Source organism: Phaethon aethereus (assembly GCF_964289735.1).
Source record: "Phaethon aethereus genome assembly, chromosome: 1".
NCBI classification, from domain to species: domain Eukaryota; kingdom Metazoa; phylum Chordata; class Aves; order Phaethontiformes; family Phaethontidae; genus Phaethon; species Phaethon aethereus.
This window is the reverse complement of record NC_138575.1, coordinates 135,405,472-135,423,722: the sequence shown is the minus strand read 5'-3', so window position 1 is coordinate 135,423,722 and position 18,251 is coordinate 135,405,472. Positions and strand designations below refer to the sequence as shown.

General features: G+C 42.3%; 1 protein-coding gene across 1 annotated transcript in view; it reads left to right on the top strand.

Annotated features, from left to right (window-relative positions):
• Window positions 1–18,251, top strand: part of REPS2 (RALBP1 associated Eps domain containing 2) — a gene marked incomplete at its 3' end in the record, with an annotated part of 99,286 nt that overhangs the window by 33,441 nt on the left and 47,594 nt on the right. The window contains exons 2-8 of the mRNA XM_082010876.1: window positions 3,156–3,279; window positions 6,732–6,880; window positions 8,407–8,530; window positions 11,358–11,455; window positions 13,240–13,378; window positions 15,331–15,394; window positions 17,087–17,229. Coding sequence (XP_081867002.1) covers window positions 3,156–3,279; window positions 6,732–6,880; window positions 8,407–8,530; window positions 11,358–11,455; window positions 13,240–13,378; window positions 15,331–15,394; window positions 17,087–17,229 — 841 coding nt within the window. The remainder of the gene's footprint in view (window positions 1–3,155; window positions 3,280–6,731; window positions 6,881–8,406; window positions 8,531–11,357; window positions 11,456–13,239; window positions 13,379–15,330; window positions 15,395–17,086; window positions 17,230–18,251) is intronic.

Genomic DNA, 18,251 nt, shown 5'->3' with positions numbered 1-18,251 from the left:
GGGATATTTTCATGTATCTTAGTTGCAAAATGCTCTCTCCTTTATTAGAGAAAGAGTCTAGTTTCAGCTTGAAAAAACAGTGTTTCACATCCATCTGAATTAAAGGCATTGTATATGAATCTTGGAGGCTCTTAATAGTATATCACACAAATTGACAATTTCAGTATTGCATATCACTAAATGTAATCTGCCTGTCAAGAGGCTGTGTGCGCTGACCCTGTAAAACCCAGAAGCAAAAAAATAATGCGGTATTCAGTTTAAGCTGCTGTGGAAATTTGAGCAGGCATCATGTTCTGAGGAATTAATTTTCAATAAAGGCTAATTTGCCACTACCTCTGCGGTTGCTGGAGAGAGTGGCTGCTCCCGCTAGCAGCTCTAAGCAGGGTCCTGATGGAGGTCATATGAAATGCTGTGTGGAAGGAACCCAAGACCCTCTCCTTTAACTGAACCTGGTAAGAGTAAAATGGCTGTACCTGCGATTAATCTATATGAATACCTACAATTAATTGTGTAATAAATTTGGCTACTCTGTCAGCTTGCATCTTTTGCTCTGGGCCATTAGCAAAGAGATTAGGAATTAGTTGCACAAATAACACTGAGGAGCTTGTGCCTACAAAATATGTTTCTCTTATTACCACCAAAGAACAAAGTTACAGAGAAGCAGTTTCAGGTAGGTTGGCTGTCAGTGAGCTTGAGAAACACCACCGTATTTTTCAAAGATGGTGTACCCCGATGAAAATTTTTAGTCTGCTTCATCAGAATAAAATGTTCACGTTTCCATATCAGGAGCAAGCAGAGCATTTACGGCATTCGGCGACCGCAATATTTCCAAGTACAGAAAAAGATATGGAAAACGAACTCTCCGTATCTTTTCAGGAAGATGCTCCTTTCACAAATCCCTGTGTGACAGTCCCAGTTGCTCCGCGTTTCCCCTTGCCGGCAGCCGGCGGGAGGAGACGCAGGCCAGGGTGACGCTGTCGCTCCCTGCCAGCGAGCGTAGGGTGCCGTGGCAGGGAAGCGCCCGAGGGAAGAGCCCCTCTCGGGTATGCCCAGGGATTCTGCGTGCCATTTCTGCGCCACAGCAGCTGCTGTCCCGGGCGCCCTCCGTGGGTCACACAGGAGGTGAGCGCCCGCACCCCGCCGTGGAGGGCCTGGGTGCGGGCAGCCGCCCAGCTTTTGCAAAGCGCCTTATTCAGCCCTGGCCATTGTTTCGCAAACCTTTGCTACAGCAGACCAGGGCTGTGTAACCCAGACTGAATTTCAGCTTGGTTGTGCCCCTTCTCTCTCTCCTTCCCCTCCCGCCCCCCCTGCCCCCAGGTTGTTGAATTTGTGCCCCTGGGAGGTGCGGCGTGCCCCTTGCCGCTGGCTGCCCGCGCAGCTGCCACGGCAGGGTTGTGTCCCTAGAGCCGCGGGGGTCTGGCCTGCCTGGGCCGTGCGTGCTCCACCTCCTGGGTCAAACGCGATGGGCCGCGCTCTGCGGCTGCGGGCAGGCCGCTGGGCGCTGCTCCCGCAGCACAGCGGGCATCCGCCTGTGGTGGCGGCCTCTGCCACGGGACCCCGGCAGGCGGCCGTCGGGGCACCCACTGGTGCAGCGGGACCCCACGGTGGCTGGTGTTGCGCCCTGTGGGGTCTGCATAGTGCCATCCACCGGACGGGGCGCAGCTCTCCTCCGAGGAGTTGCGTTCCAGCTGTTCCTCTCTCCCCGGCCCACTGCCATTTTTAATCATGCTGCAGCACCATCCATCTCGGGCATGTGCCACATGCCCTGGGTTCCCACCAGAAAATAAGAGAAGTAAGGCCAGCAGCAGAGGCGGGGTAAGCAGGCAAAATATAAAAAAAGGCCAGAGTGCCTTGAGAAAAAATGTTTGTTAAAAGAAAGGGAATGGCAAATGCCACTGGTCCTCATACAGAGAATCAATCTCCCCTTTCATCAAGCAGCAAGAAAAGAAAGCTGCTCGATACATCTTGTGATCAAGGAACTAAGCCATGCATCTCCAAAATTCACAGGAAGAGAAGGAAGCCAGAGCTCATTCAGTCAAAGCAGAAGCTACATCCAGAGAAGACAGAGTTCAATTGAAGATCATTTTCTTTGATTAGTAAGAATTACCATTCCAAAACATGTTTTTTTCAGTAATTGTTTCAGCTGACATTTTGCCACTGTGTGTATGTATGTGTATATATACACATATAAACATAAATGAGAAGAAAGACACTACTTGTTTGTGCTATTTGTTTATACAGGTGACATGGGAATAGTTTCTGTCCTGCTGTTGTAGCTTGGGAGCGATCCCCAGACGGTGTTTTCTGGGGAGCAGCACTTGCCATGAAGAACCGGCACAGCTCTACTGTCGTCCTGCATGCAGGCGACGCCCCTCGCCAGCCAGGAGACATTGCTAATCTAGATGTATTTTCAGGAAAATTATTCGGGGCTTGCCATTACATCTGTGTGGATGGGCTTTCATTGTAACCTCAAGGCCCCGGATGAGGTTTGTTTAGGAACATCTGGGAGCTCCAGGCATGGGAGAATTGGTGCCTGTGCTTAAAACCTGCTGGTAGCTGTTGTTTGTTTAGCTGTTGTCTGAGCGTGTGAACGTGGAGCTGCTCACTTCATAGAGGTGGCTGAGCAAAGCAAACAGGGAAGTATGTACAAAAATTAAGCTTCGCTGCTGAGACTGTGTTAATTTTTCACAAAGAAAAGTGTCCGCTCAAGCGGTGCAATGGGGTATTTCTTGGCGTTGCGTTTATGTTCCAGTTACAGTAGTTGTCTGAACTGTTGTTGTCAGGGCTAATACTAAAGTAAAATTTTCTGTGAATACCATAGCTTCTGCGATAGAAATGTTTTACTGGACAGTGTACTTACGAAGTTATCATTCCACCTGCTCTTAAAATCCTACGTAGTATGAAAACCCACGAACTGTTTTAGGATAGCAGTGTTACCCAGCAATGCTTCTGAAAATACCTGTCTCTGATACACTAAGGGGAATGTGATCAGACAGCAATGTCCTGAGTTGAAACAAATATGCTTAATGGAAAACTTTAAATACAACAAGTGTTTTGCGTTTTTAAAGAATTTTCTTCTTTGTTTATGTAGAGGTATTTTCATTCCCTGGAAGAGTGAAATGCATTTAACCAACAACTTGTCTCTTCTCTCTTAGATTACAGAAGTTTGTGGAGCCAAGCGCGTGGGTTATTTTGGTCCTGCTCAATTTTATATTGCTTTGAAGTTAATTGCAGCAGCACAGTCAGGGTTCCCAGTACGAATTGAGAGCATTAAGAATGGTAAGTAGCAAATTTTGCTTGCAGCACTGTGCACTTGTTTTTCACTTTCTTTAATGCTTGTCAGCTCTCTGTGGTGGTAAACTTTTTCTTCTAACCTGTCTATGAAACAATGGTATTTGAAGGAGCAGAGAAAGAGTAGAAGGTAACGTTGCATTCTCTAAGCGACTGGTAGAAAACTGCAGTGAATTGCGTGTATGGCAAAGCTGAGATGACATCCCCCTCTGGAAAAGGCATGACCAAAGGAATGGCGGGAATGACAGCTGATCAGTGCTGGGAATGCATTTCTTTCTCACCTTCAGCCTCTGATCTTGACAGCTATCCAGAGTGGGAGCTGATAGCAGCTTTGGGTGGAGGCATGTTGTGGGGGGCGTGGGCAGGTCAGGGGTCCCCCCTGTGCAGGGCAACTTGCAACACTCATCTGTTTTAGCAAATAATCCTGCTGAAATAAATGGGTAATGGTGACAAAATCATAATACTTCCCATCAGTAGGTATGAGAACGTGTATTAGATGTAATATAAAAGAACTTTTTTCTTCCTAGTGAATTGACAGTAATATTAAATGTGCAATTTTTGATGGAGAAAAATGCTTCTTAAAAGAGGCTTATCAAACTCAAGTGGTGAAGAGAGAAAGCAGGTCCCTTTTAGCTGCAAAACCTTGATAAGCGACTAAATGTAAGGAACTCGATGTTCTTGCCTTGGTGATGTATGCTTTGCCAAAGCAGGGCTCAGGCTTCAAAACACGTGGCTTTTCACTTGGGCTTGAGCTTGAACAGCTTTGAACCCTTAGCTCCCATATCCCAGGTGGGTGTTTGAACCGTGCCGTGAGGCTGTGCTCTGGGCAAGAGTGCTTGCCACCATCCCGCTGAAAGCAGCGGTGCCACTGGCCACAAGATGAGAGAGCACATAGGAAAGGCAAGGACCTACCCATAGTCTTGTATCGGGTCACTGCTCCCAGCGCAGTTCCTGCTCTGCTGTACCTGCTGAGGGCAACGATGGATGGATGGTGGATGAAAAGCTGGACAGGAGCCGGCAATGTGCACTTGTAGTCCAGAAGGCGAACCGTATCCTGGGCTTCATCCAAAGAAGCATGGCCAGCTGGTTGAGGGAGGTCATTCTGCCCCTCTACTCCGCTCTGGTGAGACGCCAGTGGGAGTCCTGCGTCCAGCTCTGGAGCCCTCAGCATGTGAAAGACACGGACATGTTGGAGATGGTCCAGAGAAGGGCCACAAAAATGATCAGAGGGATGGAGCAGCTCTCCTATGAGGGCAGGCTGAGAGAGTTGGGGTTTTCTTCCTGGAGAAGAGAAGTCTCTGGGGAGACCTTGTTGCAGCCTTCCAGTCCTTAAAGGGGGCTTCTAAGATGGCTACAGACCTTTTATGAGGGCCTGTTGCAACAGGACAAGTGGTAATGGTTTTAAACTAGAAGAGGGTAGATTCAGACTAGATAAAAGGAAGAAATTTTTGACAATGAGGGTGGTTAAAACACTGGCACAGGTTGCCCAGAGAGGCTGTAGATGTCCCATTGCTGCAAACATTCAAGGTCAGGTTGGACAGGGCTCTGAGCAACCTGATCTAGTTGAAGATCACAGATTCATTAAGGTTGGAAAGACCTTTAAGATCATCAAGTCCAACCATCAACCCAACACTACCCTGTCCACTAAACCATGTCCTGAAGTGCCATGTCTACACGTTTTCTGAACACTTCCAGTGATGGTGACTCCACCACCTCCCTGGACAGCCTGTTCCAATGTTTGACCACTCTCTCAGTAAAGAAATTTTTCCTAATAGCCAATCTAAACCTCCCCTGGCACAACTTGAGGCCATTTCGTCTCGTCCTATCACTAGTTACCTGGGAGAAGAGACCAACACCCTTGTCGCCACAACCTCCTTTCAAGGTAGTTGTAGAGAGCGATAAGGTCTCCCCTCAGCCTCCTCTTCTCCAGACTGAACAACCCCAGTTCCCTCAGCTGCTCCTCATAAGACTTGTGCTTCAGACCCCTCACCAGCTTCGTTGCCCTTCTCTGGATACGCTCTAGCAACTCAATGTCCTTCTTGTGGTGAGGGGCCCAAAACTGAACACAGTATTCAAGGTGTGGCCTCACCAGTGCCGAGTACAGGGGCATGATCACTTCCCTAGTCCTGCTGACCACAATATTTCTGATGTCCCTGCTCATTGCAGGGGGTTGGACTAGATGACCTTTAAAGGTCCCTTCCAACCCAAATTGTTTTACGATTCTATGAAATGTAAAATTAACCCACGTTACAAGGGACAGGGAAGGGGTTCCAAGGTCTACCCTGTCCTGAGGGGCAAGTTGGGCTGGCAAGCATGCGCAGACCTGTGTGAGCCAAGCTCCTGTGGTGCAGAGCTCCCAACCAAGTGGAGGGGAATGGATGCAGGTGGTGTGGTTGGGTTTGGTGCCTTGCTGGCCGGGGAGTTTAAACCGGGGGTGAAGCGGGGCAGACTGGCTTTGTCCGGCAGTTGTCCTTATTGACAGCTTGTGCACTCTGTCTTGCATTGCGGACCTTTTTAAGGATGTTAATTTGAAAAAAACCCACCAAAACCCAACAAATTAAATTAGAAACCTGAACTGAGATTTACTGTGTGTGTGTTCTAGAAGTCCAGCATCTGCAAATAATCCACAAATTTGAGTGAAAAAGGGCACTTGCAGTCCTTGTATTGATATCCTACTTACTTACTGTTACTGAAATGCTTCCAGTGTTAATTGCATTTTCTCTTGAAATGTATGAGTGCCTTTAGATTTGGGTGAGTAACAGGCACCAAACCCCAATTGATTTCTTTTTCTTCCTGGTAGTAGCTGTAGGTGTAAATGATTACAGAGGTGATATATGGCTTTCCTCAGTTTTGAGCATTCTGCTAATTTTAGTTGTATTGATCTTTCAGGGTGACTGTGCACAAAAATAAATGTCTTCAAAATAATTGTGAACCGTCTTAGAGAGTGACGAAATGTCACTCTTCTGCTCTGCAGAGCAGACATGTCATGGGACCTTTTGACACGGTCGTCTCACCAGGCCTTGGCATGATCTCTGAACTGTAGCATTTTTAATTTGTTCCTTTTATGATGGCAGCATTGAGAATACTGTGATCCTGGCTGATTAATTCATCAGTCCCACAGTTTCTGTGTGAAACCATTCTTTTCATGACAGACAACGTTTTGAAGGCAGGAAACGAGTTTGCCACTTGCTTTAATAACATGCACAAGGCTTATTTCTTTTTATTTGCATGGAGAGATTATATATTAAGTTAGTGAATGTGTAACATTCACATTTTTATTAAGACATGAAATAATCACAAGTTCCACACTTATAAATGTCACAAAATATAAATAGTACTCTTTTATAGATAAACTTTTCATTGGTTTTACAAGATGATACTGCTTAAAGTACTTTTAATGGTCGGTAGTTTCAATTGAATTTTTCTCTTTTTTAATAAAGAATTACCTCTGCCACGATTTATGGCGCTGAAAAATGACAGTGAAGTACGTTATGGGACTCCAGCAGAACTCCATGGAGTTAAACTTCAGGTTCCACATGCAACTTTGGAAAAAAACTCCTACAAAAGAACAGATGAAGGGGACAAACAGGTAACAGGCCCCTGTCCTTCAGGCCAGTATTTTGTTATGCATCCTCTTTTTTGGGTTCAGTCCCATAAATGATTACGCTCATGTGGGTTTACTCAGTTTTGCAGTGCTAGACAGGGAATGAACTCCTGGTGTGCAAATAATCCCCAACGGGCCTGTACTCTGATTTTGATGCATCCCAGTTGCATCCCTGAAGGGAATTTCTTTGTATGAGCTTGTATAAAGCTGCCAGCCCTATAATATTCTGTATAAGTTCTTTCAGTGTTGTCCTCCTCCTTAGTCCAGTGCTGTTTCTTGGAGAGGACTAGGGGAGGAGCAGCAAATAGAAATCTGTCTGTGAAACAGAACAGGAAAGCGATCGATTTCCCATGGCCAGTACGATCCTTAGTCACTACAGGAATATTCAGTTGGAGAGGATGTGTTGAATCATGAGCCACTATTTCTGGGTGGGATGAGGCCACCAGTTTTTCTTCCATTCTTACCCCACCCCCAGGAGTAGTCCAGAAAAAATCTGCTTTTCTTTTGTCCTCAGTGAAACATCATCCCAGTGCCTCCTGTTCCGAGTTGCCAATTTAATAAAGCTGTCTAAGGGAGATTTGTATTAACTGTGGTTAGGAGAGTTGAGAGCGCTTACTCAGATACAAGTGGCTTCACAGCACAACCTTGATTTTCATAATCTTCCCCAGGCCTGACACCTTCTCTTCTGGTACCATATCAGGTCACGTTGTAAATGCCTGATGGCAGGTGCTTTATCTTCCCATATCGTGTGCGCACATTTATCACACAGTGTGTTGGCACGAGTAATGGCGTTCCCAGCTTGAGGTCAACCAGCAGAAATGAGCTGATGACAAGGTACACGAGTGGAATAACAGGATGAGGAAGAAGAGCATGTATTCCTGTCTGCCTGTGTGTACTGACACTGAAGTAGAATGCTGACCTCAAACCCCTGGCTCCATCTAGGTTATCATCTGTGGTATTTTTCTTTTTATGCAATAAACTGTTTCAGGATCACATCCTCTTCTTAAACAATCTGTAAGTCAAGGTGAAGAGAGTGCTATAGGGTAGGTACCCAGTAACACCTACAAATCCAATTGAGTGCTTAAAATAGCAATTTGGAGATTCATTTTAATTTTTTGTAAGTGTTTTATGTGAAAAATGGTCTCCCACAAAGAATGCACTCACCCTAACTAAATGTGTTATGTAAATTCAAAGATACCCACTCACATTAAGCATTCTATATACACTTCTTCAGGCATATTTTGGAAGTAAATACCTTAGGCTGTTCATTGTCAAACTTTGCTATGGCATTGCCATGCTTTACCCCTAGAAGGCTCAATACCAAATTCTGTCTTTACCACCTCTTGTTTTTTAAGGAGCCTTTTCTTGGAAATCAATGGCCTTGGGGCACTACAGCGTTTGCCTTTTCTTGGGCCATCATGCTGTATGTGCTCAGATTACCATGCAGGATTACTTCATTGTTTTGCTGTCATCTCAGGGTTCTATTTTGTGTTGGTGTGTTTTTGAAATAGGAACCCAAGTCTCCATCGATGTCTCCAATCTGCTCACCTCCTGCTTCTCCATCTACTTACCAGAGAATACCCTTAAGTTATGGATATGGTAAATCAAGAAGTGGGCTGGAGAAGCAGCATGGAGGTAGGATAAAAATTGGGATGTGCACATTGTAGTCAATTATTTTTTTTTCCTTCTCAGAAGCATCCGAATTTCAAATGCAGCTGACAATCAGCCTAATGATTTTCGTATTTATTTAGACCTGTATTTTGGAAAATGATTCAATCATCTAATTTTATTTGGATTGTTAAATCCTGTTCGCTTTCTGGTAAATTAGTTAGATTTATGTGTTACCTCTGACAGGTGGATGCTGATACCTAATCTCTGACAAGACTATGTGCAGTATGTGACAGTGTTTGTGAGTATTCTCAGAGTACATGATGCTTTCAGTTTCGTTAGAGAGGAAAAAAAGCCTACTCTTGATTTCAGTAGTTGCTATATTAGTTTTAAGATTGGCAGTGAACCTTCCTTTGCAGGAAAGGATAATATCATCTCTGGTTTCGTAATGGAAATAACAATAGGACATGAATATAAAAACAGTCCCACAATGTAATTTATGCAAAACAGACAAAAATAAGGCACTACATAGACGTTCTGTCCTTAATCTCACTGCCGTTAGAGTGGGTAGCAAAACATTCTGATTTTAGTAAGAGCATAGTGGGGCAGAAGCCAGTTTTACTAAGGCTTTACAAGCTCTTGTTAATAGTAAGTTGCCTGTGCTCTCCTAATTGCAACATCTGGTGACCAAGATGATGGCAGTGGTAGGCACTGGTGTATACCATCCCTCTGTCATCCCTCCTGCTCTCAGCGTGTTTACAGTGAGGAGTGGCGCATGCTAGTCCTTTAGCTGTTGTCGTCATTTACAAATGAGTGAAAAAACAGAGCTATTACAACATTTTGAAACTCACTACAGCTGTGATAAGAATGTGTTTAACACTATCAGGTGGCCTTCATGTGAAAATCATACCCGTACTGAGTCACGGGCATTCATTTGCCACTTAGGTAAACTGCTGTTTGTTCAGAGATGGGATTTTTACCCACCCTACCCTTGACATAACTGATCAAAACAGTGATGGTTGACTTCTGAAATAAGCAACATTAGCGAGGTTGTCTTCTGGTATGACTTATGTTCTACTCCAGAGAGGAAGATGTGGCCAACAGCCCACACCCTGAAGAGCTGGGCAGGAGGTGGCTGTTGGGAGCAGCTGACTGTTACCTGTCGTGTGCTCTGCTGTTTTCTGGGACTCTGTCCCAGATCTGTCAGTGCTTTGGGGGGGTATTCTGAGTGTTCTTTTTTCCCCTCTGAATTTGGTTGCAGTCATAGCCAGTGAAATTTCTCATGGAGTGAGTGGCTGTGCAAGGTGAGTAGAGGCAGCAGTGTCCAATCCAGCTGTCAATGTGTTCTACAATTAATTATTCAACTGCTTGAATTTTCAAGGTGATAAAATCCTAAAGGTGAGGAAGACTATGTTTCTTTTTCCAAAAAGGGAATTTCTTCTGTTTTCCAGAAAGGGAATCTCTCCTATTTTAATCCCACTGGGGGTACCTCAGCCAAGTGTGTTCTCAGTGGCAGTAAGCAGGTAACATTTTATGGCCCGGTGCTGTACCAAGTGCCAAACTAGGTGACCTCCTGGTTCTTCCCAGCCTTTAAGATAAGGAACCTTCCAGTTTTCTGAAGAGCACTCGAAAGGGTAGGTCTGAAGGCTGCTGCGCTAGTGTAGGCGCAGGAGGGGCTAGCGCCCCGGCACTGAGCTGGGTGGGCTCTTCTGTACTGCACGTCTGACCCTGAGACTGGACAGTGTGTTGTCAAGGGCAGCCATATACTCATTTCTCCTTGATAGTTTTGGAAGTTTTTCTTGCTAGCAAACAGTTTCAGAGTGGCCTTGTGCTTAAGTCTTCTCTCCAAGGGCTTCTGTGTATTTCCCAACTTCCTTCCTGTGGGTTTTTTTTTTCTTTTTTTCTGAAATTAGAAGTTACTTGTACAGGAATAAAAATAGATACCAATGCAGGATAAGAGTACTTAGGAAAGGAAGGGGGTTAGGAGTATAATTTTTAAGGTCTTCCTGAATTCAAAAGTTTTAAGATTTCTTGGTCTTACTTTTCATCAAGAGTCTTTTAAGTTCTGTATATCTAATGCAGACTGTATTTGTAGTGTTACATTTTAAAAAGGCTGGCAGCAGCAGTTCTCAGTTCTGGAAGGATTTGCAAGTGAGTTGCCTTTGTGTTTGCATACTTGACCTATTTTTAAAACATTGTTCTTAAACGTGCTGTTATGTCACTGCTTACTATATTTGCTGCAGTGGAATGTAAGTGACTTATTTTTGCAAAAGAAGTAGTAATTATTACTTTTCTTTACTAACTTTACAACAAATAATGTGAAGCAGTGAGTTATGCATTTTGATTTTTCAACAGAGATTAGGGAAGGGGAAGAAGAGTATATGGAAAATTAGTGATTTATTGTTTGATATCATTGTCAAAGCATTTTTTTTGCAGCTCAGTTGAATTATTTCTTCTTACTTGTAATGCATTCTTTTACTATATATAGCTATAAGTACATAAATTCTATAAATATGTAAACAGGCTATATAAATATATATCTCAACATGATGAACAATGATTTTTGTTATCTAGTAACATATAACTGACAGTTTCTATCAGTAATGTCTGAAGAAGAATGATGTAATGTGAAAGACAAGTACGTGGCTGGAATTTTGTTGCAGAAGACAAAATGGGCTTTGCTACTATGATACTAGGTTCACTTGATTGGTGCTTGACAAAGTGGACTTTGATACTGTGATAGTAGGTTCACAAGCTTGATTCTTGACCTTGTGGTATTTAATGATTTCCTTTAGCCTAGTAGAATATTTTTTATTATCCTTTCATTTATACACTTTACTTTAAATGTCTGTAGCTCCTTATGAAGCGAGACACACTACTCAACAGCAAGATGGACCATCATCAGGGAATTATGGAGTCAAACCTGCACTCGCCTGTTCAACTCTTAATCGGGTAATTGATTGCATGTTTTTCTTTAGTAGTACTACTAATAAAACAATAGAGAATTAAAAAAAAAAGGCAGAAGAATTCTCGCTTTAAAAGTAAAAAGTGTTCTTCATGGTGGTTTTTAAACTAAAGGCTGAAGCATGCTTTTTTAGTACATAAAAAAGAAAAAAACAGCTGATGGGAAGGAGAAATGAAAATAAATAATCCAATTAATTAAATTGCTGAAGCTGAGTAGAATGAGAAAGACCAAATAGTATAGGTAGGAAAATTAGACTGAGAATCTTCAGTGAAAAAAAAAAAAAAAAAAAATTGAGGCTATCTTAGCAAAAGTAAAACATTTTCATTTAAAGTATATAAGGTTTCAGAGAGATTTCTGCTTGATTCAGAATGCCATCTTTAACACATGCACAGAGTTTATGGCCTAATATTCTGCATATTCTTTTTTTTCACCCCAGTTGGTTAAATCACATGTCAAACAGAATAAATAAATTTCTGGGCATTTGTTTGCTTTTATGAGATGGGTCCTGTGTTTTCCTGCTGGTTGCAAAAGCAGATCTTTCTGATGTTCCAGTGTGGCTGCTGTGCACTTATTATGAAAACAGGTAGTTTGCCCTAAGGAAGGACAAAGCTCTCAAAAAGGGGAACTTTACCTAAGTAAGTAAGTCCCAGAGACTCTGTACCTTTTCCCTGATGCTTAGCACCCCACACCCATAACAGAATGTCACCTGAGCCTCAGGAAAAGATCTACAGGTAGTGTCACATAATTTATGTTAACTTGAAAGGAAATTGGGTACATTTGTTCAGCACTTTGAAATGAAAATTAATTTACAGCTTTATGATGTTGCCTGTTTCAGGGATTTTTGATGTATTTCAGAATCAGTGTGTTGTGTTTGGTTCTCTAGGAAATGGACAGGTATGTCAGAGAAAGGTTTGTGGAGCTGGTTGGAGCCTGGTTATTGTTCAGTCTTGCCCTCCCTCTTTAAGAGTGTTGTCATCCAGGCCTAAAGCATCTTAAATACTAAGTTGTTCCAGTTTAACAGAGACAATAATTGTACCAACAGCCCTTTTCTAGGCACCACCAACGCAACCTACCAAACATACAGACCTTCCTTAAACAAGTCAATCAGAAAGCAAAGATATAAATGGATAAAATGTCCTTTTCCTCCAGAATATTTTTTTTGTGCAGGAGAATTTTTACCTAAATCATGAGAAGTGACAGAAGGTCAAGGAGGTCTCTAGGGCTTTGCATGTCTCCCTGGCTCGGCGTAATGTGTGCCGAGTTACTTGCGTGAGCTGAGGGTCCAGAAGCAGTATAGCTCGTAGTTACAGCAACACTCCTAGACTAAACAAATAGTTTCTTAGCAGAGCTAAACTTTTCATGCAGTATGCTGTATAAATACAGCTTTAGGTCCTTTACTGGTTCCATCCGTTTCAGGTGTACAGTGTGCAGTTCAGGCTTGTAATGCAATGGCAGCCAAAATGAACAGCCAAAACGGATCCAGAGGTACTAAAGTATGTCTTGGGCTTTCCTTTTTGCGGCCAGCAGTATTCTTTCAGCTTCGGTCATGTAAAACTTCCTTTAATTGCCTGGGTAAAGATACCTAATATTAGCTTCAGCTTTAACAGAGAAGTAGTGGGATGGTAATCAATGTGGCCATTTCTGCTTCTTGCCTTTTTAAAGTACTTGTCTGCTAATAGAAGAGAGCGAATCTGGTTTCTTGAGGTTGCCAGGGCCCCACTTGGTCCTTCTGGCCCCCGCCTGTGGCCGATGCCAATGTCCCTCCCTTCAGTCTTTTTCAGTGGAGCGGGAGCAGCAGGACAGCAGCACTCACTACTCGGATGACCCTTGGAGGATAACGGAGGAGCAGCGAGACTACTACATCAACCAGTTCAGGTCCCTGCAGCCCGACCTGAACTCCTTTATTTCAGGTGGGTTTTACCCAGCAATGTGCATGTTGAGTAGAGGGGCCTGGCTGAGAAGTCTAAAGTAGATAAATTAATTATTTTTCCTCTATGGAGTGAGTGGATGAGAAAGGGTTGATCACGTCTTCTTTTTAAAGGCAGACAACTCAAAGAGCAAACCAGTATTGTGGGTATTATGTTTTTTCCTAAATATCCCGATTTTAGGAAAATAATTACATCTGAAAGAGAGGTGTTGCCATTCAGTAAAAATGAAAATGAGCTCTCACTCTGAGTGACTGTATTTGTGGTTCACACCTGCAGTGTATATTCAGCTGAAAAATGCTTCAGGCTTGTGCTTGCTTTCCCAGCAGAAATGTGGCAGCGTCCATGTAATGAAAGTGAAGCATACAGTTAACTGTCCTGTGTGGTCAAGCCTGAGTGTTTATGGCTCTGAGCGGCTGAGATTTTGACCTTTAGGTGATTAAAAGCAAATACTGGAGAGCACACACATGGTAAAAGTGTTGCTAACAGCGTGTTGAAATTGCATTTCCTTTCTGAATAGGACAATCAGACTGCTTGTGAGAGGTTGGTCTGGCAAGGAAAACGTCACAGGTTTTAAACTGAGGTGTTTTTACTGAGCTCTGCTGTAGTAGTGGGGTTCAGGAGGCTTGGACCCAGCCAAAAGTTTAAATAAATTACCTGCTGCTGACAGAAGTTAGTGCTTCAGCAGTTCTTTGCCTCAGTTAAGTCTCCTTCATATAATTTGCTTGAAAGAGAAAATGGTTCTTCAACAACGTTGTATTTCCTTGCAGACCTTTATATGTCTGTAACTGTGTACGTGTGTATGTATGCATATACAGCCTTTCAGGTAGCTGTGCATTTTCCTTTATGTTGAGCAAGATTCTTGGGCAGTCCTTGCACATCCAAAATTTATAAATTTTATACATTATAAATTTATTTATGAATTTTTAAAGTTTATAAATGATAAATTTGAACTTCCACAACATCCTAAGAAAATTAAGCTGTAGAAATCCTTGCTGCAGAGTGATACAGATGCTAGAGGTTTGTCCAGGTTTAAGAAGGTTTTTGAGAAATCTGTGATTGAAAAATCTGTCAGAAGTTATTGAATCTTTAAGTGGTACCCCTGGTTGAGAAGGTTCCTGAATCATAGGTAGTCAGAGGTTGGGGGTTATTTTGGAGGTACATTACTGTCACATAGCTTTGTCATGGTCACATAGTCCTCTCGGCATCCAGGGTTGGAGAGGACATGCTGCGCTAGGTGACTCTTGGACCTGCCCCAGTTACAGCTATTCTTATGCCCTGCAGTGGGTGATCTGACTTGAATGCACAAGGGTATAGACATTAGAAGTCTCTGCATTATGATGCTTTACATTTTTACGCAGGAGGGGCTTCCAGAGTACAGGGATCTTGTGCTGCCTCTGTAGTCTGTGTGTATGGGATGGTGAAATAATGGATTTACTAGCTAGGAGAAGAGTGAGAAGGGCTGCTGTGGCAGGGGGAGTGAGGATGCCTGCAGCAGGCCAGTAGCTGTGTGCTATCTGAATCTCCTGGGTTTTTTCTTTTTTTTTCGTAACATTTGAGCCACTGCAGCGAACAGTCATGGTTGAAGCGGCATCTTGGGACAGCAGTGCAGACGCTACAGCTCTGTACTACTGCTATTTCATCATTGGTGACATACTAATTATACTGGTTAGAATCACTAGTTCTGAAGCATGTTTTCTTTTATTTATTTTTCCCATATGGAGGGAACAGGGAAATGAGGTCAACAGCTCTGTCTGGCTTTCTCTGTCACTTATTCACAAAGAGACAAATGGTCCGACAGCTATATCAGCATCCAGTTAATCTGAGCGCCTCTCGTATGCAAAGTAACCAGCTGCTTCTGGCACAGCAGCCCTGGCCAAAGGTAAATAATTGGAGAATTAATTTCCCATGGTTGATAAGGCGTGGTTTCCCAACAGGTTCTGTGGCAAAGAATTTCTTCACAAAATCAAAGCTGCCCATCCCAGAGCTTTCTCACATCTGGTAAGTACTGTAACGGTGTGGTGTTGGGGACGTGTATCCTGTTTTTTTTAAAAAGATGCTTTAATTCAAGAGTTCTTGTAAAATTTTGAAAAGTGTCTTCACTTACAATTATTGCTTTTATCTCCAGAATCACTTTCAAGCCCAAGCAGCAGGGTGCTCATTGATCTTCCTGACATGCTTGTTTTCTGGAGAGTTGTTCGCCTACACAGCAGGACTGGGAAGGTTTGAACAGTGATATAACTGAGAGCTGTTCTTAAGTATATTGTAAGCAGCATCATTAGCTCAACGAACTGACATTTTTCATTAAATGACACAGAGGAGAAGCACCTCTGGAATGTTTCAGATGTGTTGTTGGTTTCATGTTTCTGGCTGTGTTTTGTCAGAGGAGGCCTAATTAATGCCTCATTTTTAGGAAGTACAACTACATAATTCATCAATGCTTTTCTAATGAACCGGTACACTCACTTTTAATAAGCTTACTTAGAAACAACTGTGCATGGAACTGTACATGATAAAATTTGACAAGGTTTCTATTACATTTTCATCAACAGCATGGTGCTTTGTAATTCAGTCTCATCCTTGCATCTCAGATAGGAAGAACAAACAGTTTTAAACGTTGATCAGAAATGCTGATAGAGGTTTTACTTTTATATATGCTTTTATGAAGAGACATGAGAAGAAAAGCTTGCAAGAGCCTAAACATCTGTCGGGGTCAAATATATCTGGAATCTTTTCAAAGCAGATTGTCAGTTGTGAAAAATAAAAAAAAAAAAACAAACAACTGAAGAAACATAGTGTTGGGGGAAGTGAATATTGGAATTTAAATCTAAGATTACTTAAGAAGAATGGAAATATGTTAACAAAACACATTTTATTTCTATTGCTGACAGAAGTTGTCCTCTGCAGAATTTAAAAGTATTCCTTTCTAGTAGATAATTATAATTTTGTGATGATATGATTTACCAGGTTGTGTTGCTGTGTTAAGCACATGGGATGTTTGTCTATCACTATAACCTCAACAGCTTGAAAAATGCTCCTTACTTTCAAAGAGTAGGCAGTTATATGTTTATTTGTTTTAGTCCATGTGCTCATGATGAAATACTACTCAATTCTTGCAAGGAGTTAATTTATAAAATTGAATTCTTGAATTTCTGAAGTCCAGTTTTAGTGTTTGAAAAGCATCCTAGAATTAAAGAGAGAACTGCTTTAGTGAGAAGTTAACAATAACATTTAAACTTGTCAAGAGCATTAATTTAGCTCTTTTCTTGAAGCTAGGCAATGGTGCTATGTAACCATTGCTGAAGTCCATTTTTAACTTTTTCTGCTTGAACTGTTTTAAGATTCTGCATGGATTGGCCAAAAGTGCTTCCAACCATTGGAAAGTTAATTTTACCCTTGGAAGTACAGGATATGTATTTTATAATATAGACATACCATCATATTGTATGGTATGATGTATAACAAAAAAAGTACTTTATTAAAAAAGAAAAAAGGGACAATTCAGTATTCGAAAATTAACTTGCTTTGTCTTCCCCAAGACAAATGCACAAGTTAGGATCAAGTGCAAATGACAGAGATGCTTGTCTGGTGTTAAAATATCCCTTCTCAAGAGTTGCATTTCTGTCTCACCCATGCACACGTATGTTTCCCTGAGGTAACGGCTTGGAAAACGTGTGCCTGTTGTATCCACAGGGAGCTGAGTGACGTGGATTGCGACGGGGCGCTGACGCTCCCAGAGTTTTGTGCTGCTTTCCACCTCGTGGTTGCGAGGAAGAATGGTTACCAGCTGCCGGAGACACTGCCGGAGACGCTGCTGCCCGAGTACCTTCAAGCAGGTAATGTCCCTGCGGCAGGTCATGTTCCTGTAGCTGCCTCAGGAACCCAACGTGCATGTAAGACAGCTTTCATTTTCCATCCTTAAGGTGGGACAGGGTTCTACACTGCGTAACGGATCTCCAGTTGCTTTTTAACATACACGGTTTTAATTGTGCTTACGAGGCGATTGCTGGAGGAGGAATGTATAAAAGCACAAAATAGCAATGCAAAGTGTAGCAGTTACCTGCCTCTTAATGTCTGCCTCTTTGCTTCCATGTGCTTCAGGTGTCATTATAGCTAAAGTGGCAGGTGATTACCTGTAGCAAAGATAATCCAACAAGATTTATACAATTTTTAACTCTTTTGATGTTTTTTCCCTCAAGCATCTGTTTCTTGAAGATGTGTTGAAAATGATACTGGACTGCTTTAGAACTTACTATACTAACACATTTTGTTAGATGCAGTTACCGGTTGTATCAAAGGTTGAATTTTTTTGTAATTCATTTTATGTAATCCACAGACTCTTCTGTAAGTAATTTGCAGTAATGACAGGAGGATTACAACTGTTTGTGTAGCACAAGGATGAATTAATCCAAAATATAACATACCTCAGTAACAATGTGCAGTGAGAGACCTGCCCTTTCATTTGTTCTCTTCAGTTATGTCTCTTTTAATTATGAATGAACATTGAAATACATACTGTTCCAGCTAAAAAATGTGCATGACTTTCTAGGGCAAGGAGGATTAATCACAGATGATAATTACAGTGCTAAGGGATAATATTTAAGACCTAATAAAATCTCCATTAAATTTGATGACACTGAATATATTAAAAGACAGAAAAAGAGCAAATCAAGCTGCAGTTAGGAAAATTAAATGTTCACCTTGTATCAGATTTGTGAAGTATTTTCTGGTGGAGTCATGTTTATTATAATCCACTATCTTCATATCCAAAGGGAGAAGCTCCTGTAAAACCTTCACTCCCAAGTCTTCACCACTTTTAGTCTCTCTAATTACATTCCCTTGTCATAATTACAACTAC